This window comes from Trachypithecus francoisi, unplaced genomic scaffold, assembly GCF_009764315.1.
Source record: "Trachypithecus francoisi isolate TF-2019V2 unplaced genomic scaffold, Tfra_2.0 Lachesis_group20, whole genome shotgun sequence".
NCBI lineage: Eukaryota > Metazoa > Chordata > Mammalia > Primates > Cercopithecidae > Trachypithecus > Trachypithecus francoisi.
The window spans coordinates 11,811,995-11,837,125 of NW_022681466.1; the positions used below are offsets into that span (position 1 = coordinate 11,811,995).

Here is a 25,131-nt window from a genome sequence, read left to right on the forward strand (position 1 = left end):
GCTGATTCTACTTTTTCTCTAGTTATCCTTCGTTTCTTTTCTTGTCACGCCTTCTGAAGGGATTTTAGATCAGAAATATTTTCATTTCCCTTGGTTCCTCCTTGTGTACTCTTATTGATGTACATTTTTTTTTATTTTTTTTTTTTTGGGAGACAGAGTCTCACTCTGTCACCCAGGCTGGAGTGCAGTGATGTGATCTCAGCTTGCTGCAACTTCCACCTCCTGGGTTCAGGCGATTCTCCTGCCTCAGCCTCCTGAGTAGCTGAGACTACCGGCACCCACCACACCCAGCTTATTTTGGTATATTTAGTAGAGGCGGGATTTCACCATGTTGGCCAGGCTGGTCTCAAACTCCTGACCTCAGGTGATCCACTCGCCTCAGCCTCCCAAAGTGCTGGGATTACAGGCGTGAGCCACAGCGCCCGGCCTGTTGATGCTTTTAATCCCTGACTCCACTTCCCGGGACCAGCCCTGAGTCACTGAACCTCCTCAGTCTGCTCTTCCCAGCTCGCTGTTCATGCAGCACTAGGTCTGGCTTCGTCACATTCCGTGGTCACCGTGAGGCCTGCGTAGCCGCTGAGTGGTGACCAGACCTGCACCCTCAGCTCAGCTGCCCCAGGGCCAGCAGCGCCCTGACTACCTCAGTTCACCTCCCCTGTGTTCTGGAGGACTAGAGTCATTTGTCCTCTTGGGATTAAACAGCACAAATCCTGAGAGTCCTTTGTGTCCCGAACTCTGCCTGCCTGTCCAGATACAGCAGAATCAGGCTCAGCGACTCCAGATACAGGAACCAGGCTCAGCTGCTCCCGCCTCTCCCAGCGCTTGGGTTTTCCTTCTGCCTTTTGTGTTCTGCGACTTTTCTCAGTTGGCTGTTTTCTCCTTCTGGTCACTGGGATGCTTTGTTTTCTCAGTAGACATTTAAAAATTCTTGCCAGTTTCCTGTGTACTATATATTTTTAAAATATAAGTACTTCTTTTTATTCTCTTCAAAAGAGAGGCTTTGATTTTCCCCCAACATTATTTACCTTGTGGGTTTTTTTTGTTTTTTGTTTTTTTGAGATGGAGTCTCAGTCTTGTCCCTCAGGCTGGAGTGCAGTGTTGCGATCTTGGTTCACTGCAACTTCTGCCTCCTGGGTTCAAGTGATTCTCCTGCCTCAGCCTCCTGAGTAGCTGGGATTACAGTCACCTGCCACCATGCCTGTAATGTTTATATTTTTAGTAGAGATGGGATTTCACCATGTTGGCCAGGCTGGTCTCGAACTCCTGACCTCAGGTGATCCACCCACCTTGGCCTCCCAACGTGCTGGGATTAGATGTGAGCCACCGCGCCTGGCCACCTTTTAATTCTTATCCTTTACACAAGAATTTTGAAAGAGTTTTTATTGTTACATGTAAATATATACAACAAAATATATATAACAACAAAATGTCTTGTAGTTAACCAATTATCTTTCTGTCTGTCTGTGCATTCACCTATCCATCCGCCTGCCTGTCCATCCACCCATCAGTCCATCCGCCCATCTATTCATCCACCTGTCTGTCTATCAGATACCCAGATCTAGTGTACAAAAACATCAACAGGAACAAATACTTAGTTCCAGATAAACATGTGCCTTCTTGTTTAGTTTGATCTGGGACAAATTTATTTTGGTCTCTTCATCTATATTATAGTCTATCCACATCAGATTTGTAAAATATTTTTTTTCCAAATGGATTATCATAATTTTATTTATTTAGAGAACCTCGATGACTTGTTCTGAAAAATAGTTACATACAAAAATTATGCAGCCTTGCAAAAAATAAAGCAGATAGGGGTGGTGGCTCACACCTGTAATCCCAATACTTTGGAAGCCTGAGATGGGAGGATTACTTGGGCCAGGAGTTTCAGACCAGCCAGCCAGGGCAACATAGTGAGACCCCATCCCAACAAAAAATAAAATTAAAAATTAGCTGGAGGTGGTGGTGCTGGGCGTGGTGGCCCTGTCTACTTGCACGGCTGAGATGGGAGGATCGTTTGAGCCCAGGTATTCAAGGTTACAACGATCTATGATTGTGCCACTGCACTGCAGTCTGGGTGACAGACTGAGACCCTGTCTCACATATATGTTTTAAAAATAAAAATAAACACTGCCTCACCCTTCCAGTCACCTGATGACAGTTGATTAGATGCAGAATTAAGTTCCATTCCAGTTCTGCCTCTCATCTTAGACATTTGTATGAGTCTGTTTTCTAGGACTTAAAAATGATGAAAATGTCAAGTTCCTGCCATCGCTGTAGTGTGGTCATTAGTAGACTAGTTATTTTGTTCATGCTCAAGAAGGAACACAATGTCAAAAGATGGCCGACCGCCATTATGGTTCCTCCGAGCCGTGGTGGCCAGTCTCTCTCCTGTGCTGCAGGCACACCCTCTGGAAGCGGGTCCAAGGTGCTGTCACCCCTCTGCTGGCGAGCATGATATCGTTCATCGACAGAGACGGCAACCTTGAGCTACTGACTAGGCCAGATACTCCGCCCTGGGCAAGAGACCTTTGGATGTTTATTTTCAGTGACACGAAGCTTCTGAACGTTCCTCTTGTGATGAATAATGCAAGGTGAGTGGAAGGCTTCTTTCCCTGGGGAGAGAAAGTATCAGAACACCGCAGGACCCTAATATGCTCTCCCAAGTGCTGGGTGAAACGCAGCCCTCAACTTCAGAGCAACGCTGATGTGGGCGCTTTCTGCAGTGACAATAGGAAGTTTGGCCGGGCGTGGTGGCCCACGCCTGTAATCCCAGCACTTTGGGAGGCCAAGGCAGGTGGATCACAAGGTCAAGAGATCGAGACCATCCTGGCCAACATGGTGAAACCCAGTCTCTACTAAAAATACAAAAATTAGCTGGGCGTGGTGGTGCGTGCCTGTAGTCCCAGCTATTTGAGAGGCTGAGGCAGGAGAATCACTTGAACCTGGGAGGCGGAGGTTGCAGTGAGCTGAGATTGCACCACTGTACTCCAGCCTGGTGACAGAGCAAGACTCTGTCTCAAAAAAAAAGAATAGGAAGTTTATGAAGCTCCAGGACATTTTTATCTCCACCCTCCTCATTCCCCTGCTTTCAGAGCACTGGTTCTAGCCAGACCCAGTGTGGTATGGCATGGAGAAGCTGCACTTAGAACAGCCCGGCGATCTGTGCTGCTTCCCGCTGTGATCTATGCTCCCTCCCCCGTCCCTCATTCCCTGGTGGAGCTGCACAGCCCCCACCCCCTTCCCCAGGTCTGATGCTGTGGGGCCGAGGCTCAGCTCCCAACAGCTTCCACTTCGGCTTTCAGGGGCTTCAATTCTGGATATAGATTAATAAAGAATATAGAAATAACCCCAGCAATTTAGTAGGCTGAGGCAGGAAAGTTGCTTGAGCCTGCGGGGTTCAAGACCAGCTTGGACAACATAGTGAGACCCCGTCACTACAAAAAACTTAAAAATTAGGCATAACGTGGTGCGCACCTGTAGTCCTAGCTACTGTAGAAGCTGAGGCGGGAGGATTGCTTGAACCCAGAAGTTTGAGGTGAGATATGATCACACCACTCACTGCACTCCAGCCTGGGTGACAGAGACCCTATCTCAAAAAAAAAAAAAAAGGAGAAGGAGGGAGAGAGAAAGAAAAGAAAGAGAGAAAGAAATGGAATTTGAATTCCAGTGGAAACACTTATTTAAAAGACAAGGCGCTGCTGTGTTCATGAAACAGACTGTCGAACAAGTTGTGCTCCGTTACAAGTTAGCAAAGAAAGACAGGTTCAGGAACCAGAAGACTTGGTTCTGCTGGAGATTTTGGGCAACACCCTTGACCCCTGCCAGCCCTGGTTTGTTTTTGTTTTGCCTGTAAAACAAAGATTGCATAAACTAGTTCCCTAGTTCTGTCTTAACAGAAACCCCGGACTGTGAAATAGATCAGCGCTGTCTGCCTGGCCTGTTGGCCCCTTGTTTTTGAGGCCTGAGAGGAGCTGGCATCAGTGGCGGGTCTTGTGTTTTGAGTGACGTCTCACAAACCCTCTTTGTACTGTCACTCACCTTACTGCAGACATAAAGGTGAGATGGCCTACATCATGGTGCAGAACTACATGAACCTTTCCGAGAACGCTTCCAACAACGTACCTTTCAGCTGGAGAATCAAGGACTATCTGGAGGAGCTGTGGGTCCAGGCTCAGTACATCACAGACGCAGAAGGTGAGGCTACCTCAAGACAGGTCAGATTCAGCACAGGTCAATCACAAAGGGATTGCCTGACAGTGAAAAGCAGGTGGGTGGCTACCATCACAAGGTGAATTTTGCATTTTAGTTTTCACACTTTGTACAGTAGCATCCAATTTATGTCACTGTGTCATTTTAAAGTTTCTGTTGAAGGAGAGGCCCCAGCAGGACCAGAACCCTTCGGTCCTATGGCAGCAGGAGCCCGTGAAATGGTTTATAGTGCCGTGATGGCCAGGTATATAGTGAAATGGGGTGTGTTCTGGCAAGAGGACTGTCATCTCTACCAGCTGGTCACTCCCATTCTGGGCCTTCTCAGACTGGGGCACTGGACTCAGGAGATGCCCCCAGGGGAGGCGTTCTCAGAAGGCACGAGCGCCTGGAGTATCCCCTACTCCCAGCTGCCCCATCAGGAGTCACAGCCCAGACACAGTGCTGGACTCTGCTGCCGGATGCCAGAGGGTTTGCCATAGTCCAGAAAAACCAAGGACAACGCAACACTTTTGCAAAAGCTATCTTTCATACATGCAATCATCTTCCATGTTTACTTATCCACCACTTGGAAGACTCCAGGTGGCCTTTTTTCTAGGTTACCATTCTGCCACTTTTTCTGAACAAACTCAAAGCAGTCTCTCTCCTCATGAGCATATTCTTTTCTCAGGACAGTACCCCACTGACCCTGCTTTTCTATGACAGCATGCGAATTAGGGGCCATAGCCCGCCCACTAGAAGCCAGATCTTTCCAGCTTGCATGGTCTGTGACGCCAGCCCCTGAAGAGCAGCCCACTTATTCCTGATTTACTTGGATGGACCTGGGGGTTCCTGAAACATGCTGTGACCTATAGCCATGCAACATACAACTCAGTCTTATCTCAGGTTTTTCTCTTTGGCTGTTTCTGACTTAAATTTGACACGGCTTCCACCTTCTTTTATTTTATTCCACTGGAAAAATATCCCAGGCCAGACGCAGTGGTTCACAATACTTTGGGAGGCCAAGGCTGGCGGATCACCCGAGGTCAGGAGTTGGAGACCAGCCTGACCAATATGGCGAAAGACCGCGTCTACTAAAAATACAAAAATTTAGCTGGGTGTGGTGGTGCGCGCCTGTAACCCCAGCTACTTGGTAGGCTGAGGCAGGAGAATCACTTGAACCTGGGAGGCGGAGGTTGCAGTGAGCCGAGATCATGCTACCTACTGCACTCCAGCCTGGGCAACAGAGTGAAACTCCATCTCCAAAAAGAAAGAAAAAGAAAAATATCCTAAAAGTCTAGACAGTGACTATTCCTTCAGTTCCCTACAAAATCAGGCAGTTGGTGCCCCTTTGTCTACGAGCTCCCATTCGACAAGAAGTCCCCTATTTTCCTTCACTCCAGAGCACCCTGGAGGCGGGGGAGTGTCATGACTTAGACGCACCCCAGGCCACTCCTTGGTTTCCTCTCTGCAGGACTGCCAAAGAAGTTCGTGGACATCTTTCAGCAGACTCCTCTGGGCAGGTTTCTCGCCCAGCTCCATGGAGAGCCGCAGCAGGAACTTCTTCAGTGTTACTCGAAGGACTTCATTCTCTTGACCATGCGTGTGGCAACGGAGGAGGAGTTAAAGGTAGATGTTTAGATACTGGCTAAGGGTCAGGTGTAGAGCTTGCACAATGGGGACTGGATGCAGACACAGGACGTTTCTTCAGCTGCCTGGGGCTGGTGCTGTGAAGTCTGGGAACAGAACATGGTCTGCGAAGGGTGCTGGTGGGTGAAGGGGCCATCCGGTCTCCTCTCAATGTTCAGTGCTGCACCCTCAGCCCACCACCCAGGGGCTCCTAAAACACAGAGCTCTCCGGAAACATGAGAAGACCTCCAATTTCCCTGACATATCTTCTTTTTAAATGTTAAATTTCTCTTGAAAAAATTAAGGTAAATGTGTAATTAACTCTATAGGGTAAGAACAAATAAGTGAAATTCAATAGAAAGTCATACTTTTGACTACCTAAAAATTTTAAACTTCAGTACATAAAAAAGGAAAGTGATAAATTGAAGAACATCCTTACAGCCAATATGACTACAGGTTAATATTCTTAGGAATCAATAAGAAAATACCCTAAGTTTTAAAAAATGGGTAAACCTTATAAAACAACAATTTTATAATCATATCATTAAGCATATCAACATCCAGGAAACATTTGAAAAATTGCTTAGCCTTACTAATAGCAGCAAATCAACACAACAGTTTTTAGATACCATGTTTATGTATTCATTTTGCAAAGCTCTTTTTAAAAAAGGACAGCTGCTGGCCAGTGCTGCAAAGAAAGGGCCAGGCCACGCGGCTGACAGTGGTGTGCACAGCGGGCGCCCTGCAGGGCTGCCTAGCAGAGCAGTCGAGAACCTCATCTGATCTGAACTGCTGACTCTGTCCTGAGGAAACTCCTGGAGACGTGGACAAATATTTGGTTACAGGGATGTCCTTTTCAGCTTTGCTTCTAAAAATAATTAATTGTCCAGAAATACAGGATGGGCAAATTAAAGTATGGCCATAGGATGGGTTATTGAGCTGCCGTTAAAACCATGTTTTTCAAGTATACAAGTATACTCAGTCATAGAGGAATTCATGATGTCATGTTCAGTGGCAAAAAGCCCAGAAGACACAGTGACCTTAACGTGGGAGGAGAGGCAGATAGAAAACTAGACAGAAGCAAACGAGACAGAATAGCATGCATGGTTTCTAATATCCTCTTGTATGGTTTTCCAATAGTTCTGATTTTCCACGGGGAAAACATACCATTTTTGAATTTAAAAATATATTCTAAAAGCTTTTTGAATCCCAGTTTCTGCAGATGGCTCTGTGGTCCTGCATTAGGGAACTGAAAGCGGCGTCAGAAGCGCCCGAGGAAGAGGTTTCCTTACCGTGGGTGCACCTTGCCTACCAGCGTTTCAGAAGCCGGCTGCAGAACTTCTCCAGGATCCTGACCATCTACCCTCAGGTTCTCCACAGCCTGATGGAAGCCCCTCAGAACCATGAGCTGGCTGCATGTGAGATGGTACGGCCCTCCTCCGCCTGCCCTGAGCAAGCCGTGGGGTGCTTCCAACTCCACTCGGAATGGAGAGCTTTGGGAGCTGTGTTCCTAGTGGGAGACTTCTTCACAAGGCACATACCTCGGCTTAATTCAGAGATGTTAAGAACACATCTCGCTGACGCTTCCCACATCCTAGACAATGAAAGATTAGGTCACAAGCCTGGGACACAAGTATACACGCAGCTAACCGCCAGGGCCTCTGGTGGGCGGGTGGGAGGGGCAACGCTCAGCCACGCCTTGCTCTGTCTCCCCAGACCCTGGACGCATTTGCCGCGATGGCCTGCACGGAGATGCTGACGAGAGACACCCTGAAGCCCAGTCCCCAGGCGTGGCTACAGTTGGTGAAGAATCTTTCTATGCCACTGGAGCTCATCTGCTCCGATGGGCACATGCAAGGCAGTGGGAGCCTGGCCCAGGCTGTCATCAGGGAAGTCAGGTGAGACCCAGGAGCCATCACCCGCTGCTTCATCTGGCACGTGCTCACCAGGAGCCTGCCAAGTGCCAGGCACGTCCGTGAGGAAGACTGGCAGGTGCTCCGGCCATGGGAGGGGCTCTGTCCTCACTTCACGTTTGCTGAACCCTCAGTGAGTGCCAGGCATCCCATTAGGGTGCTGGAGACACGAGCGGCAGCTGTGCATTCAGGGAGCTCACTGTGTACTGAGGCCGTAGAAAGACAAGTGGGATATTGTGACACCGTGTGAGGAATGCTGTGATAGAAAGGACACCCAGCGCAGGGAGGCGCACGGAGCAGGACAGGCCCTCGGGGCCAGAGTCCACTTCCCTAAGGAGACAGTTCCTTTGAGGGGCTGTCAAGGCGAGGTGGGACCTGGCAGGCGCAGGATCGTGCCGTGAGCAGGTTGTGGCAGTACCCCATGCAGAGGGACTCGAGTGGGACACCGAGTCCCAGCTGAGCGTCTGAGGGCATGAGCTGGGGGCGGGCCAGGAAGTGTCACATAGGGCTTGCTTGTAATCCTAGCTGCCGGGCCTGGACCCCGGGTCCTCATCTCTTCCGTCTCACTCCTCATTTTACCTTTGGGTTCCTTGGTGGGAGCTGAGTGAGTGAGTGACGCCCTCTTTTGACAGAGCCCAGTGGAGTCGGATTTTCTCCACCGCACTCTTTGTGGAGCATGTGCTCCTAGGAACCGAGAGCCGGGTCCCCGAATTATGCAGGCTGGTGACCGAGCACGTCTTCTTACTAGACAAGGTGAGTACCTGGGCTGGCCTCAGCACACGCATGGATCCACCCTTTTCCAGAAGGAAGAACAGCGCTGACACTGACCCGCAGCCGGGAGATGCTCTTTTGGCTCTGACCGTTTTGTCTAGATGTGCAAAGGAAGGTGATTTCATCCCTAAGCCATTATATTTTCCATGTTTAATTAATTATTTACCCTCTGCTGATTGCTAAGTCAGAGTGTGTCATTTAGAAGCGATTCCAGGAACTGTGTGCAGAAAGGGGCTGACACAGGGAACATGCTTGTGAAACCTTTGGGAGGGATAACCTGGCCTTCAGAGTGATCCCAGAACAGACCACTACCCGGCCGCCTGTGGGAGCTGTTACATTGTCACAGTCATGGAGACAGGGATGTCGGAGAATGCCACTGGGGTTGGGGTCTTCAAAACAGTGCTGTCAGCAGAACCAAGGAACGGGAAACCACCATGCCCTTCATAAAGCTACTAATGTGGGGTGGTCTCCTGCAGAAAAAAGCCTGTGACCCTACAGTGATGGACCTCTGTGGCCATGCAGTGGTGTCCAGCACCAACAGCCACTCAGCCAAACACGGCCTCTGCTTCACCCGCACCCGTGACCTTCACGTGAGCGCATCCAGAGCCCTCACTGCCAGGGGGTCTGGAAGAGGCAGCGCTGGCTGTCCGACATTTGGAGCACAGGAAGGTTTACTAAAAGGAGGCCAGCACAGATGCTGGATGTGTCGACCCTGACCTATCAGGACATCAGTGACTGAGACACAGTATCAGCTGATTTCCCACCCAGGACGGGTGTGAGCAGCCCAAGGCTAAGGTACCAGTTCCCGGAGGCTGGCACAGAGTCAGGTGCCCCAGCTCCTTCTGTCTTGTCCCTTTGGTGTCCCTGATGTTCAGCTTCCACCCTGTGGCCTGGCGTCACAGCCTGTGGGACAAAAAGCAGGGGAGATGGAGGACAGGCCATTTTCCTTAAGAGCCCAATCCCGGACACGCACACACCACGCCAGCTAGTGTCTCATGATCCTCAACTTGGGCACTCGGCCTTACCGAGCTGTAAGAAGCTGAGGAGTTTTTCGTGGCGTGGTCATGTGCCAGGTGGAACTTGGAGTTCCTTTGATAAAGGAAAAGGTGGAGAGAGGGTAGGACACAGCCGGTGCCCCCCATGCTGCCCTTTCCCCACACCCACACAGCATGTAGCCTGAGTCTCCTCATCACGTCCCGGACCTCTGGGAGATGCACAGGGCTTTCAGCCAGGTTCAGCGTGGGTCCTAAGGGCCAGGTGCCCATAAACCCGAAGGTAAAGGAGCTGACCCCTGCCTGCTCACATGCTCACAGGATTTAGGAGGTTAGGACCATGGGGAGGTTTTTTTGGTGATAAAATGGCCTCAGAAACTTACTGGGTTTCTGGTTTATTTCCTTCCAGTCAGCTCTCTGTGCAAGTAACCACAGCCAAAGACCTTACCTCATTAGTTTTCATGCTGGAAGCCTGACTTGTATCCCTCCCCAGCCCCAGCTGAAAGGCAGCCCCTTGGGACCGTCTGAAACAAGAGGCTTGGGGGAAAGCCCTGCCCTTCACCGTGAGGCTGGCTCCCTCAGCCGGGCAGGAAGTTGTTGATGGAACTGCTGCAGGATGGCATGGGTGGGACTGCAGGCATGCCTGGTTTTTAGTTCTTTTGGATATATACCTTGAAGAGGAATTCCTGGATCATTTGATAACTCTATGTTTAACTTTATGAAGAAGCACTGTATTATTTTCCACAGTGACTGCAGCATCTTACATCCCCACCAGCCAAGCACCAGGGTCTGAATTTCTCCACATCATGGCCAACACCTATCTGATTTTTTCATAATGGCCACAGTGATAACTCATTGTGGTTTTTATTTGCATTTCCCTAATGACTAGTTATAGTGAGCATCCTTCATATGCTTGTTGGGCATTTGCTGTCTTCTCTGGAGAAACGTCCATTCAAGTCCTTTGCCTATTTTTGAATTGGGTTGTTGACTGACAAAGTTATTAGGATACTTAAAATACACACATCACTTCCAAGTTAAGATTAATCCCAGGAATTCAAGGATGGCTCAAAATAAAGAAAAAAATCTGTAAATGTTATCAGTTATATAAATTAAAAGATAAACTCTAAATGATCATTTCAAAATGTAGAGAAAGCATTTGATAAAATTATTTAGAAAGAAATACCCTTGTCAAACTTGGTACAGAAAGGTGCTCTCCTTGAGCTCACAATGCCCAAGGTAGACATAATATTAAGATGTCTATACCAACATCATGCCTGCCCATCAAATTCCGTAAGCACAGCCATTAAACTGTCTTGTACAGTGATAATGTGTATTGCCTTTGAAGATGTATATTGCCTAAAAAACGGTGTTTCCACTTCCAACTATATCCTAGATAAACTCATTTGCTCTCAGACATATGCGAGAATGTTGAATACAGGACTGTCAGGAATTGGAAAAAATCTAAATGCCCATTAACCAGCAGATGGGTAACTGGTATCTTCATCCGTGGGTACAGGAGTGATCTGGACCTAAGGTATCATGAAGAGAATGAGTTTCAGAAGCCTCAATACAGTGTGATATCATTGATATCAAGTTTTAAAACATTCAAAATAACATTCAACCCCATGTTGAGACATGCTTACAGTTATCCTAACATATCCTAGAAATCTAGAAATGTAGTTACCTCTGGGGAGGGAGGGAGGGATGTGAAATTGTAAGTTTCTCTAAAAAAAAAATTATCCCAGCAGCTTGGGAGGCTGAAAGAAAACTTAAAAAAATTAAAAATGTTTACAAAATGATCTAAAGCAAATATTCCAAAAATGCTGAGATTTCTTAAAGCTTGGTGGGGGGTATACAGATGGTCATTATTATTACTTAGAGTATGAAATCTCTTAATAGTGGGAGGGGAGGAGACCTTAAAAGAGAAAGAAGAGGGAAAATCGTAACTTGAGAATGTAGTCCCCTGACAAGCAGCATAATCACAAAAAGGGCATTCAGAGTTCAAGTGCTAAACACAGAATCACAAAGGCCTCGCACCTCACGCGCATGCGTCGCAGCCCTGACTCTGAATGTGGTGTTCCCTCTGTTGCCTGACCTGGCCCCTGGCTGCCCTCAGCCCTCCCCACTGCTAATGACCCCTGTCACCGCCTTTCTTCAGTGTCTTCGAGAGAACTCCGACGTCAAGACGCACAGGCCTTTTGAGGCCGTGATGAGCACCCTCTGTGAATGCAAGGATAGAGCCAGCAAGACCCTCAGCAGGTGAGACCTTAGGTTTGGATCCATGAAGGCGAGAATTCTGAACCTTTCGTGGTTCTCACTTCTGGCCAGTTTCTCTGCTTCAGAACTGACTGCCCTTCTTGGATTCTAGGTTTGGGGTCCAGCCGTGCCCCATCTGCCTGGGAGACGCACAGGACCCCGTCTGTCTGCCCTGTGACCACGTGTACTGCCTGCGCTGCCTCAGGGCCTGGTTTGCCCCAGGGCAGATGATGTGCCCCTACTGTTTAACCGACTTGCCAGACAAATTCTCGCCAACTGTTTCCCAAGGGCACAGGTAAAACACCCCTTCTCTCAAGAAAGCATTCTTTTTTTTTTTTTTTTCCTTTTTTGGCAAACACAATATTCAGAAATATAAACTCTATTAACCTTCATTTGGTAGAAAACCTGACCTCAGAGAACTATCAAAAGAGATGCCACTGTATGTACTTTCATAAATATCTAGTATCTCAAGATTATTCTTCCCCAAGACATATACATATAGATTTGAGAGAGCGCAAATACGGAGGAACTAAGCCAGAAAGTCATAACAAAGGTCCCCACCAGAGGCCCAAGGAATTTAGATGCCACTCTTTTTTTTGGAGATAGAGTCTCACTCTCTTGCCCAGGCTGGAGTGCAGTGGCATGATCTCGGCTCACTGCTACCTTTACCTCCTGGGTTCAGGCAATTCTCCTGCCTCAGCCTCCCAAGTAGCTGGGATTACAGGCATGCACCACCATGCCCAGCTAATTTTTGCATTTTTAGTAGAGACGGGGTTTCACCATGTTGGCCAGGCTGGTCTTGAACTCCTGACCTCAGGTGATCCACCCGCCTTGGCCTCCCAAAGTGCTGGGATTACAGGCATGAGCCACCACACCTGGCCGACACCACTGGTCTTAATGCATCAGTATTATTCACAGTTACTGACCTGAGAACCAACCCACTCCTTGTCTAGCTTTTTGGAGGTGGTTAAAAGCAGCTCTAGCTCTCTGGACTCAGCAGGCCTCAGCCCTGCTCTGTGAGTGGTTGGTTTTCTTTCCTTCCCCTTCCCTCCCTTCTCAGGCCTCCTAAAAGTGGAGCACCAGGCAAGCCCAGTGGGTGGGTTGACATACTTTGGGATGTTGAAGAGTACTGTTGGCTGGTCCAAATGATCAAAGTGTTTCTAGAAAGGGATGCATCTAAATATCATCTGTTGAAATGCTGAAGACTAGCTCTAATAGGTGAGAGGAGTGACTTGAATCTTTCCGTTTAAAAGTGAAATGCTGGCCAGGCGTGGTGGCTCACACCTGTAATCTCAACACTCTGGGAGGCCGAGGCATGTGGATCACCTGAGGTCAGGAGTTCAAAACCAGCCTGGCCAACATGGTGAAACCCATCTCTACTAAAAATACAAAATTAATCAGGCGTGGTGGTGCATGCCTGTAATCCCAGCTACTTGGGAGGCTAAGGCAGGAGAATCATTTGAACCTGGGAGGTAGAGGTTGCAGTGGGCCAAGATCACGCCACTGCACTCCAGCCTGGGCAACGAGTGAAACTCCATCTCAAAAAAAAAAAAAAAAAAAAAATGAAATGCTGTCAAATCTCAAGTCCTTCTGTAAGGAGGCATTTGGGAAACACCGTCCACCTGTCTTCTCTTTCTCGTGTTCTAAGGGAAGCCATTGAAAAGCACGCCCGCTTCCGGCAGATGTGCAACAGCTTCTTCGTAGACCTGGTGTCCGCCATGTGCTTCAAGGACAACGCTCCGCCTGAGAAGGAAGTGATTGAGAGCCTGCTCTCTCTCCTCTTCGTCCAAAAGGAGCTCTTAAGAGACGCTCCCCAGAGTAGGTTGCTTTCTTCCTGTAAACCTAGCAGCTCATTTCTTCATCTCACTTCTGCACGTCTCATGCAGTGAGCTGCCTTTCTCTTTCTGGTTTAAGGACGCCGTGAACACACAAAATCTCTCTCTCCATTCAATGATGTTGTGGATAAGACTCCTGTCATCCGCTCAGTGATACTGAAACTGCTTTTGAAGTACAGGTAAGAACAACATGGAGACTTGCTTCTAGAAAGCCCTGGCCTTTTCATTGCGGCGTTCTCTTTGTTACCAAGTCTCCTTGTCGTGACTAGTAGGTAGTACATGATCTTGGGGAGCTTTTTCGGTGAGACATGACCTGGTTACTTGTACTGGCTATGTATTCTGACATTGTCACATGTAGGCACATGAGTTTAGTATTCCCACAAGCACACATCTAGCAAGAAGCCAACAGTGCTGTGAAGGGACCACGGTGGTGTGAAGGACACAGAACTCAAGAGGGCGGAATCTGTGGGCTGAGCCTGGTTCCACAGTGGTCCAGCTTTCTGATTTTTCGGATGGTAGCTTAGAATCCTGCTCACCCTGAATGGCCTAGACGTCTTCTAAGTTTCTGTTCCCCTGATCATGGGCTCTATTTCCTTGTGAAAGGATGCTGACATCCAAGAATAGTATCACCTGTGGTACTTGTATTGATCTCATATTGCAGTTCTCAAAGTGTTGGTATGGACCCTTGGGTGTGAGGTGGGTCTCTGAGGTTAAAACTATTTTAAAAATTAGATTACTAAGATAAATTTGCCTTTTAAAAAACATGTTGATGCTTATGATGTTACAAAAGCGGTGATGAGTGAAACTGCTGGCCCCTCACGTGAAGACGCAGTAGCTGTAGACATTGTTTTCTTCACCGCCATGCACACGTGGTTTTCTTCATGCCAGTTTCATTAGTTTTACTAAATCTTGGCTCTTAAGGATTTAATTTCTTAATGTTTTGTGGAAATGGGAAGCACACACAAAACACTCCCACTACACGCTGGACAGCTGCCTCGCAGAAAATCACTCATGACAAGCCCTGAGTTATCAGCCGGCTGCTGTGTTCATGGACCGCCACTCGTGCCGGGAGGAAGGATGCACCCGATACAGGTGTCCAGGGCTGGGCAGGCCTCTCCTGGAAATAAGCAAAGTGAGCCGGCCTCAGCCAAACAACTGACAATGTTGGTTGGTGATGATAACATTCAAGCTTTTAAGCTGAAATTAAAATTCTGAAAAGCTTATATTCTTCACTACGAGCCTGTGAGCTTTCGAATACTTAAAGACATTTCGGGGCAATTTGTGGTGATATTAATGAATATGAATTTTTTTTTAAAACGCAGAATAAAAATGTGTCCACCTTTACAAGACTTGCACAGCCCAGTGAACCAATATTTTCCAAATGACCAATGCTTGATGTCACGAAATCTGTGGGTCAAAAAAGAAAAAAATTCTATTTAAAGTATGGGCAGACCTTTTAACATAATTGACTGAAAAATGCATTGATACAGTTTTAGGCTCCACATTGCAATTAACCTTTAGACATGACCATTTATCACTGTTGGCACAGCATTAAGGAATATATCCACAATGATCTGCAAAAACTATTAAAATGTTCCTCACTATTCTGAGTGTATGAGGACAGATTTTCCTCATATTCTCCGATATGGCGCAGCGAGGGGGAGCAGAAGCAGGGCAGGCAGGCCGCTGACTTCCAGGAGCCAGGCCTCAGGGCCAGTGCAGGAATGGAAGACCAAGCCAAGCCACTCTTTTCACTGATTCATGTTTTGGAAACATATTTTAAATGTTACTTAACATGTAACAGCTTTATTATTTTAAATGAATGTATATTTTTGAAACCTGTTTTTAATGTCTCATAATTCCTATCATAAATATTGATAATATGGCCGGGCACGGTGGCTCAAGCCTGTAATCCCAGCACTTTGGGAGGCCGAGACGGGCGGATCACGAGGTCAGAAGATCGAGACCATCCTGGCTAACACGGTGAAACCCCATCTCTACTAAAAAAATACAAAAAACTAGCCGGGCGAGGTGGTGGCGGCGCCTGTAGTCCCAGCTACTTGGGAGGCTGAGGCAGGAGAATGGCGTAAAACCCGGGAGGCGGAGCTTGCAGTGAGCTGAGATCCGGCCACTGCACTCCAGCCTGGGCGACAGAGCGAGACTCCGCCTCAAAAAAAAAAAAAAATATTGATAATATAACCCACATAAAAGCTCTTCGAGGTTCTCAATTTTTAAGACTATAAAAGGGTCCTGAAACCAAAGCTTGAGGACAGCTGGTCTAAAATGTGAGTTTTATACTCCTCCAGTATTATGCTAAAAGGTTTTCTATAAAATCTTAGAAACTACATATATGTATGTATGTATGTTTATACACACACACAGAGGACAGATGACCGATAGATAGATGCTTTTTTAGTAAGGTGTGTCTCCAGATCTGAGAAAGCCAGGAATAATATTTCTCTTTCTGCAGCTTCGATGATGTAAAAGATTATATTCAGGACTACTTGACCCTGTTAAAAAAGAAAGCATTCATAATTGAAGATAAAACTGAACTGTACATGCTCTTCATCAACTGCCTGGAGGTAAGCGAACTCTCCTTCCCTGAATTTCTTTGGGAAACTGAACCACAATGGTTTAAAATTTACAGAATATAATTTTAGTCAGTATAATTAACAAATGCTCTGTTCCTTGCAGAAAAGGTTTCCAAGACACTGCTTCTGCCTTCAGCCATGTATATATTGGCATTTATGTGCATATACATACAAAATTGAAGTCTAGGAGAATATACCACCAAAGTTAACAGTGGTTATCACTGAGTGGGGACATTATGGATTTTTTTTATTATCTTCATATTTTTATATGAAGATAAAATAAATATAAATAAAAAGGGATATTAGGTTTCCATGAGTCAAGAAATTTACACTGAAACCTACAACAACATTCTTTATCCTTCTTTTCTACAGTCACACTGGCAACTGTAGAAGCTTGAAAAGAATAATATCCTTTTCTTTCTTGTTCCTTAGGATTCAATACATGAGAAGACCAGTGCTTGCTCCAGAAATGATGAACTGAACCACCTAAGAGAGGAAGGTCGTTTCCTTAACACGTATTCTCCAGTAAGACGTGGCCGAGAGCCGGCCAACGAGGCCTCAGTTGAATACCTGCAAGAGGTGGCCCGGATCCGCCTCTGCCTGGACAGAGCTTCAGATTTCCTCTCGGAGCCTGAGGGAGGCCCAGGCAAGTCTTCTCTGCCTTGCTTTACTTTGGGTGTAAAGACTCTGTCATTTAGAAATTCAGGAAGTATGGGAAACTGGTTCCTAGAACAGACTATGACTGGGCTTTTCCACGTCCCCTCTCCTCTGGACGTGTTTCTGTGAATGCCTGTGGGTAGGTCCTGTGCCCTCTGGTTGACCTAGTGTCCTACAATAAATGCCCTAAGTCACCAGCTGCTCACCCACTTTCTCGTTGGCCTCTCAGAGATGGCCGAGGAGAAGCAGTGCTACCTGCGGCAAGTCAAGCACTTCTGCACCCGGGGGGAGAACGACTGGCACCGGGTGTACCTGGTGCGGAAGCTCAGCAGCCAGCGGGGGATGGAGTTCGTGCAGGGCCTCTCCAAGCCCGGCCATCCGTGCCAGTGGGTGTTCCCCAAGGAAGTCATTGAGCAGCAGGTGAGAAGTGGGGCCCGGGAGCCCACAAACATGCACCCCCACAGCCTCATACACCCCAAATCCCACACACCACCCACCAACACACCCCCACACCGCCCCCCACACCCAGGGATGGTGCCACTGCTTCTGCGTCCGCCTGCCCTCAGCATCCCCAGAGCCAGGAGGGAAACCTGCGCTTGTCTGTCTGGCCCTTTGTGTCTGTGCTTCAGCTGATTCGCCCCAGCTTATGACCATGTTACACCACCTGCTGTAGGGCCAAGGTAAGGACGCTCACCTCAGAGCTTCTTGAATTAGGCATCACTTCTCATTGAACTTCACTCAAGGAAAGTAGAACATTTTTGTGGCCTTTGCTTTCAGCAAATGAAATGTAGTTCAGCTTGCAAGGTGCGACCTTTTTACCTCTGGCAGGCAAGAGACAGGCAAGAGCAAGAACAAGGAATATAATTGCATAAGAGGCTTCAAGGCTAGGCTGGGCGCAGTGGCTTACACCTGAAATTCCAGCACTCTGGGAGGCCAAAGTGGGCAGATCACTTGAGGTCAGGAGTTCGTCAAGACCAGCCTGGCCAACATGGTGAAACTTCGTCTCTACTTAAAAAAAAAAAAAGAGCTGGATGTGGTGGTGGGTGCTTGTAATCCCAGCTACTTGGGAGGCTGAGGCAGGATAATTGCTTGAATCTGGGAGGCAGAGGTTGCAGTGAGCTGAGACTGCACCACTGCACTCCAGCCTGGGTGACAGAGTGAGACTCTGTCCCAAACAAACAAACACAAACAAAAAAGGCTTCAAAGCCTCTCAGTGGTCCTTTCCAGATGCCCAGAAATTAACAAATTCTTATTGTCCTGGGGATACAAAAATGGTACTAAGAACCCCGGCATTGTTTGACCACCTGGGGTTTAGAGTTGACATGACTTGAGCCACCCGGCCTCAGGTGTGTGGTGCGATGCCATGAATGGAAGAAGCAAGCACCTCCCCAGGTAGCACTGCCATCGGCAGGCGTTCCCTGCACTCGCACCTCTTCCTCTACTGCAGAGGAAGCTCCCTGTGAAGACGGCACCAGACTGTCCTGCCTCAGACCAGGTTGGGGAATCCCAGCTCGGCTGCCTTTAAACCTCGAATGATCGATCACTAGGTTCCTGCACCCATTAATACGGTTCTTTGCAAAACATTCCTCCCATCGTTCACCCCCAACTAACCCCTGTATTCCTGGGGCTGCAGAAGGACCACCCAGGCCAGATGGATAGGTACCTGGTATACGGCGATGAATACAAGGCTCTCCGTGATGCTGTGGCCAAAGCTGTCCTCGAGTGCAAGCCGCTGGGCATTGAGACTGCTCTGAAGGTAGGGTGGGCCCCTGGCTTCTCTCTGATACCAGGTGGCATCCCTTGGGGCCTGCGTGTTCCCTGGTTTATGTCAAATGATGCAGGGTGGTGGACCACTGACGCGGCCCATCATGTGACACTGTATTGGAAGTCACGTGCCCACGGCCTCCAGGGTGCACCTGGCCGGTGTGCGTGAACCAGTGGCTGGAACAGGACAGCTGCGGCAGCTGAGCTGACAATTTGCTGTGTCTTGCTGATCTGCCAAGGCCATCAGCAGCGTCTTTTGATTTATGTCCATTACTTCCTTTGAGACCCTGCTGGAAAACAAAGATGCTGAGACAACTATTAATAGCAAATTCATATCTATATGTATTCATAGTTCAGATATGCTTGTGTGTTTAATAAAAATACATATGTTGGTGTAGTGTGGGAAGTTAAAAAATATAAAGATGTTTTTAGAATCTAACCTTTAAATTGGTCTGGTCTTGCTTCCTTTTTGAGTCCCTGTGCCAGGAAAAGAGGAAATAGAAAATACTCTTTCTGCTCAGGAGAAGTTTCTAAGACCAGTGAAGGAGTCAGAAGAACAGATGGTGATTCCGTTGCTTCTGTCATTAAGCTGGCTGCTAAATATGCATTGAGTTTAATCTGAGAGTATTTTAGGAACTTTGTAGCCCAAAAGTTGCTCACCAAAAGATGGCCCATGTGGGGCATGACCCCGGGTGTCCAGGCCTGGAAAAGGCTCCTTCCCCAAGGGGTCGGTTGAACAGGCTCCTTCCCTGGTGGGTGGGTTGAAAAGGCGCCTTCCCCGAGGAGTGGGTTGAGGGATGAGACACTTTTCTTTTCACATGCAACCTTCGCAGGCCTCTGGCCCTTAGGTAGATCTGGTGGACTGGGGCGGGGGGCGGGCCTCAATCCTATAATCCCAGCACTTTGGGAAGCTAAGTGGGCAGATCACAAGGTCAGGAGTTTGAGACCAGCCTGGCAAACATGGTGAAACCCCATCTCTACTAAAAGAAAAGAAAAAAAAATTCGCTGGGCATGGTGGTGTGCGCCTGTAATCCCAGCTACTCGGGAGACTGAGTTAGGAGAATCGCTTGAACCCGAGAGGCAGAGGTTGCAGTGAGCTGAGATCGTGCCACTACACTCCAGCCTGGGTTACAGAGCAAGACTCCATCTCAAAAAAAAAAAATCTGATGAGCTTTTAAATTCTCACTTGATACCCTTGATTTTGCAGGCCTGCAAGACCCCCCAAAGCCAGCAGTCAGCCTACTTCCTGTTAACACTGTTCAGAGAGGTGGCTATTTTGTATAGATCCCACAATGCAAGCCTCCACCCTACACCAGAGGTGAGTAACCACCTGCAGGGCTGTGTTCAAAGTCTCAGTATTTGGAGGGACTTTATTCAATAGAATGAAACTTATCAACACAAATCATGCCATAATTCTTTTTTAATCTAGGATAGAGGCTTTCAACCTCGTTATGTGGAGGAACTATTTTCTGTTTAACCCAAAGCTTGTAGAATTATAATGAAAACTAAAGCCAAGAACAACAGATAATGTAAAACAAAACAGAATATCAAAATTAATGCTTACGTATGTGGATGCTGTGTTTGTATATGCACAATTCTCTTCTCTGAAAAATTTCCCCCTCAAATGGTGGTGATTTCTCCCTATTTACCTCGATATTTGATGTATATTTGGTGTCAGTGTATGCCTAAGAGCAGTTCACACAATATTGTTTGATACATCTTAATGTTAAGTTTTTTTTCCTGTCAGCAATGTGAAGCTGTGAGCAAATTCATTGGCGAATGCAAGATCCTTTCACCTCCTGAGATCAGCCATTTTGCAACATCGCTCATGGACAATTCTCTGCCATTGTTGAGGGCAGGCCCCAGTGACAACCACCTTCAGGGAACAGTGACAGAAATGGCCATTCATGCTGCAGCTGTCCTTCTGTGTGGACAGAATAAAGTCTTGGAACCCCTAAAGAATCTGGCCTTCTCCCCAGCCAACATGGCGGTAAGAGTAGGCCACAATTCCATCAGCCTTCACCGGAACACCCCCCAGAGCTTGTCACTGTAGAGACCGAGCTGCAGCCGTGGGAACCCTTGAGCATCTTTATCTCCTCAGTTCTCTGCCTTTGTGTCACTTGATTCTTGAGCACACAAGACAGTGACAGACTTGCTTGCCCTTTGTTATTTCACAGGGAGCTGTTCTGTTTTCTTCACAGATCGCTTCAGAAGTCCAGTAGAAGGAAAGCAGAGTTCCCTTTCTTCCTCTAGGCCTCCTGCTGAGCAGCAGCACCCAGGCGACAAGCTCACTTATCTAGAGCTATCTCTGTTTTCTTGTTTTTCAGCATGCTTTTCTTCCAACCATGCCTGAAGACTTGCTGGCTCAAGCTCGGAGGTGGAAGGGTCTGGAGGGAGTCCACTGGTACAGTAAGTGTTGGGGTCTGGATGACCCCACGCTCCTCTCAGCTTCAAAAGGTGTCCAGATGCTTTGAAGCATTGGGTTCGACTTGGGGTCCCTGTGGTTTGTGACTCAGGGTTCAAAACCACCTGCATTCTACCCGTGGCATCTGCAGAAGATGAAAGGCTAGAAGGAGCTGGCACTCTGCCGGCTGGACGATCCAAACCATTTCATTTCTTTGTTGTGTGCAAACGCGCTCTGTGATGCACTTCTGTGTTCTGGAATAGGCCATTTTGGGAGTAGGGAGGCCTGGGAACCACATCAGAGACATATTCAAAGGCCCATCACAAAACAAAGTTTTTGACACAAAGATAGCTCTTCTGAAATACATGAAATATAGAACTGGGAGGCTGACTCATATAACCCATGACATGTAAATTTTGCTGTTGCCTGAGTAAATATTTTAAACCTAGTTTTTAAAGTTGTTATAAAATATGCTCATGACAAAAAAAAAACCAAAGAGGATAGAAAGGTCTAGAATCCTGTCCACCTCGCCTCCAAAAGTACCGCTGGTGTGGCCTATATTCTAATTGCTTTTTACTTCATAAAATTAGACTGAGACATTTTTCACTGACAACATACACTTATTAAGCTTCAGGCAGGTGTCATATAACTTAAATTAGTGTGGGGTGCTCTGGACACTCATTCTCATATTTTGGTCAGGGCCAGAGAGTAGAGTTAGCTTTCCCTTTTCAATGTGGGTCATTCAGTGAAACCTCATCAGCCAATGTGTGTCCTGTTCTCTTCACAGCTTGTCCCAACGGCCATCCTTGCTCTGTGGGAGAGGTGAGTCTTGGTATTTAAGATAGGGTTTGAGGGGTGGCGTGCACTCCTGGGTTAGAGGAAGGGGATCATAGGTGAGGAGAGTGAAGCTCTTGGCCTTCCAGGAGAGCACAGGCTCGCCGAGGACTGCCCAGGGTGCTCTGAGCAGGGCAACATCAATGGCGCTAAGGGTTTCTAGCCCTGGGCTTCTCAGCCTCGGCACTGTGGACATGGCTCTGTGGTGCGGGCTGTCCTGTGCACTGCAGGCTGTCTGGCAGTATGCCTGACCTTGAGTCCCTGGATGCCGGGAGCACCCCCCTCCTCCCCGTGTGACAACTAAAACCAGATACTGACAAAGGTCCCCTGGGAAAGAAAATTGCTACTGGTTGGGAACTGCTGCTAGCCATTCGTTCTAGCCACTGCAGCATGGGGTCAGTGAGCCTCTTCTTGATAGAATGGCAAGGTGTTGCGTGGACCACAGGCTGCATTATTAGCCCTCAGAGGAGGTGTGGTCCAGATGCCAGAGGAAACAGCCACGTGTAGACTGTGCACCATGGGGAAGAACTGCTGATGCTTCCTCTCTGGATTCCCAAGCATCTAGCCCAGAGCCCTCCATACACGGTATCTGTACTTGCAGAGCAAGAGGCTGGTGGGTTGAGCTGATACGTGGTAGTTATTCGTGTTTAGTTAGTTGGTTGAGACAAGGTCTGGCTCTCTTGCCCAGCCGGAGTGCAGTGACATGATCATTGCTCACAATAAACACTGAACTCCTGGGCTCGAGCGATCCTCCTGTCTCGGCCCCCCAAAGTGTTGGGATTATGAGCCACTGTGCCCAGCCTGATAGATGTCATTTAATAACATATATGAGAGACACAGAGGGAGAAAAACTGATACATACACTTTTCTGAGCTTCAACCACTTCCTTGTCCAAGAAATGAGACTGAAATAGATTCTATCCAAGAATGATCCCAGCTCTGAAATTCTGTGACTGGTTTGGTGTGTTATCAGCTGTGACTCTCAGTATACAGTAGCACAAGATCTGATTTTGAAAAATGAGCCTTTGGAAGTAGATTATATGATTGGACTTTTTTAAATAAAAAAGTCCAACCCAGGTGTGGTAGGTCACACCTGTAATCCCAGCACTTCGGGAGGCTGAGGCAGGTGGATTGCTAGAGCCCAGGAGTTTCAGACCGGCCTGGGCAACACGTTGAAACCCTGTCTCTACAAAAAACACAAAGCATCAGCAGGGCATGGTGGTGCATGCATGCATGCGGTCCCGGCTACTTGGGAGGCTAAGGTAGGATGATTGCTTGAGCCTGAGGAGGTCAAGGCTGTAGTGAACTGTGATGGTGCCACTGCACTCCAGCCTGGAGGACAGAGTGAGGCTCCATCTCATAAAAATAAATATATGAAAAAGTCCAAATGGATATAAGGAAGTCAGTTTGGAAGCTATTCTAGTATTCTTGGTATTAGATCATGAAGTGCTACAGGCTAGTGTGATAGATGGCGGAATAGAAAAAGTGCTGAATATGAGAAAGGAAGGTTGAATTTTATGTATTTGTCTATAAAGTGTCACTCTGGGAATAAAGCTTAAATTGTCCCACTTATTTAAAAAAAAAAAAAACAGTTCCAATTGCCCATGTGCAACATTAGTGAGTACCTACCCTGTCCCCATGGGCTCTCCACCCACCCGAAACAAGCACGCACTGGAACAGACAATCCAAAGGTGCTCACGTTCGCCAGTGATAAGGAGGTGTTCATTTGCATGATGGCGTTTGTGCATAAAATGGTACTGCTCCAGAAGTGGTTCCGAGTGCCCTCTGTCTTCACCGTAGTGTGGCAGGCCGATGGAACAGAGCACCTGCATTGACTGCCATGCGCCGATTGGAGGCATTAATCACAGACCTCAGGACGGCTTTAACCTGGTCAGGTATGTGGGTCAGGATTGTATCTCCTAAGTACTCAAACCTTGGGGCGTTGGGCTGTTTTTATTCCAGCTGATAAAGTGATACTCAAGATAGTACTAATTACTCCAGTACACGTGGACCTGTGTCATATTGAAGAGCAATGCCAAAGTCCCAGCAGTCACACGGCAGGGAGGCCTCTGATCTGTTGTTGGCTCCCTGGGCCCTGAAATGCAAAGCAGGCTACACATTCATATCTGTTAATATGAATACAGATGCCTTCCTTTTGGGCCTTGGGTGCAGCCTCTGTAGAAATATGCATGACATAATGAACAGATGATCTAATTCACAGGGACACCTATGTCTGCAGGACCAAAACCTGGGCATCCGTCTGTCTCAGCAGATGCTATCTCACTTGCCAGCAATCTTAGCTTTCTCCATTTTTTACTTTTTGAGAAAAATGAAGGAGACATAGTCTTATGAAATACCAGACTTCAGAATCCAGATACAATCCGATCCCACAATCCCATGCTGGGATGAGTGTGGTTCTAACTGCTCCTTTCAGAGAGTGAGTGGGACCTGCATGGGGGCTTCATATTCTGACTGTTCCCTGCAGTCACAGCTTAAGAAACTATCCCAGTGTCCTCCAACCTCTAATAGTTTTGCCATTGAAAGTATCTGCCACACTGCATCTCCTGTCTGCTGGACTTTGGATCCTAGTTTTTCCTTTGGGGAAATGAGAACAATATGGACACCCATAGGATGCCGACTGTCCTCCCACACTCTAGCTGTTCTTAGCCCAACCACTCCTCTCCCAACAAAGACTTCAGTGGAAAAGACGGGTCCAGGCCTGCATCCTAACACCCTGCCTGGGGATCAGCATCAATACCACACAAGCGCAGCCACTTGGCGCTGAGAACGCAGTGGGGTCTGGTCCACCGGACAGGCGAGTCTGTCGTGAGACTCTTAGGAACATGGTCCAGGCTTAGTGGAACAGCAAGTACTTCTGACATAACTCTCTTCTCAGCTGTGAGCCTCACTCCGAGTGCTGAGAATGTGCAGCGTGCCGAAGTGGCCAGCCTCAGCCTCTACCCTGTGTTCTCTCATTCTTTCCAGCAACAGCACAGACAGAACGCAGACCGGCCATGTGCTAGGCGACCCGCAGCAGAGAGACGTGGTGACGTGTGACCGAGGGCTGCCCCCAGTGGTCTTCATCCTTATCCGGCTACTCACTCACTTGGCTCTGCTTCTGGGAGCTTCCCAGAGTTCCCAGGTATAACCCGGTGCTGCCAAACGATGTACCGAGTTACTCTAGGAAGAACCTGCTTTCGCTTCTTCCCAGGGAGTCCTTTTGTCTCAAGTCCTAGCTGCCATCTATGCATTTTGAAGCTCGTTAGTCTACAAAGAAATATCCAGGTTACACATCTCCATG

The 25,131-nt window shown here is 47.8% G+C and overlaps 1 protein-coding gene across 8 annotated transcripts in view; it reads left to right on the forward strand.

Annotated features, from left to right (window-relative positions):
• Nucleotides 1-25,131, forward strand: part of RNF213 (ring finger protein 213) — a 142,253-nt gene that overhangs the window by 102,571 nt on the left and 14,551 nt on the right. For 6 of the 8 annotated variants that reach the window (XM_033182516.1, XM_033182517.1, XM_033182520.1 and 3 more), the window contains 20 exons: nt 2,400-2,591; nt 4,049-4,194; nt 5,660-5,814; nt 7,028-7,240; nt 7,531-7,712; nt 8,360-8,480; nt 11,649-11,749; nt 11,859-12,041; nt 13,395-13,564; nt 13,661-13,760; nt 16,052-16,163; nt 16,605-16,818; nt 17,059-17,249; nt 18,463-18,585; nt 19,801-19,911; nt 20,341-20,583; nt 20,921-21,002; nt 21,785-21,819; nt 23,631-23,725; nt 24,816-24,972. In XM_033182516.1, coding sequence (XP_033038407.1) covers nt 2,400-2,591; nt 4,049-4,194; nt 5,660-5,814; nt 7,028-7,240; nt 7,531-7,712; nt 8,360-8,480; nt 11,649-11,749; nt 11,859-12,041; nt 13,395-13,564; nt 13,661-13,760; nt 16,052-16,163; nt 16,605-16,818; nt 17,059-17,249; nt 18,463-18,585; nt 19,801-19,911; nt 20,341-20,583; nt 20,921-21,002; nt 21,785-21,819; nt 23,631-23,725; nt 24,816-24,972 — 2,926 coding nt within the window. Of the gene's footprint in view, nt 1-2,399; nt 2,592-4,048; nt 4,195-5,659; nt 5,815-7,027; nt 7,241-7,530; nt 7,713-8,359; nt 8,481-11,648; nt 11,750-11,858; nt 12,042-13,394; nt 13,565-13,660; nt 13,761-16,051; nt 16,164-16,604; nt 16,819-17,058; nt 17,250-17,358; nt 17,510-18,462; nt 18,587-19,800; nt 19,912-20,340; nt 20,584-20,920; nt 21,021-21,050; nt 21,477-21,784; nt 21,820-23,630; nt 23,726-24,815; nt 24,973-25,131 lie in introns of those variants that run through there. The other 2 variants (XM_033182521.1, XM_033182523.1) reach the window with 2 other exon arrangements.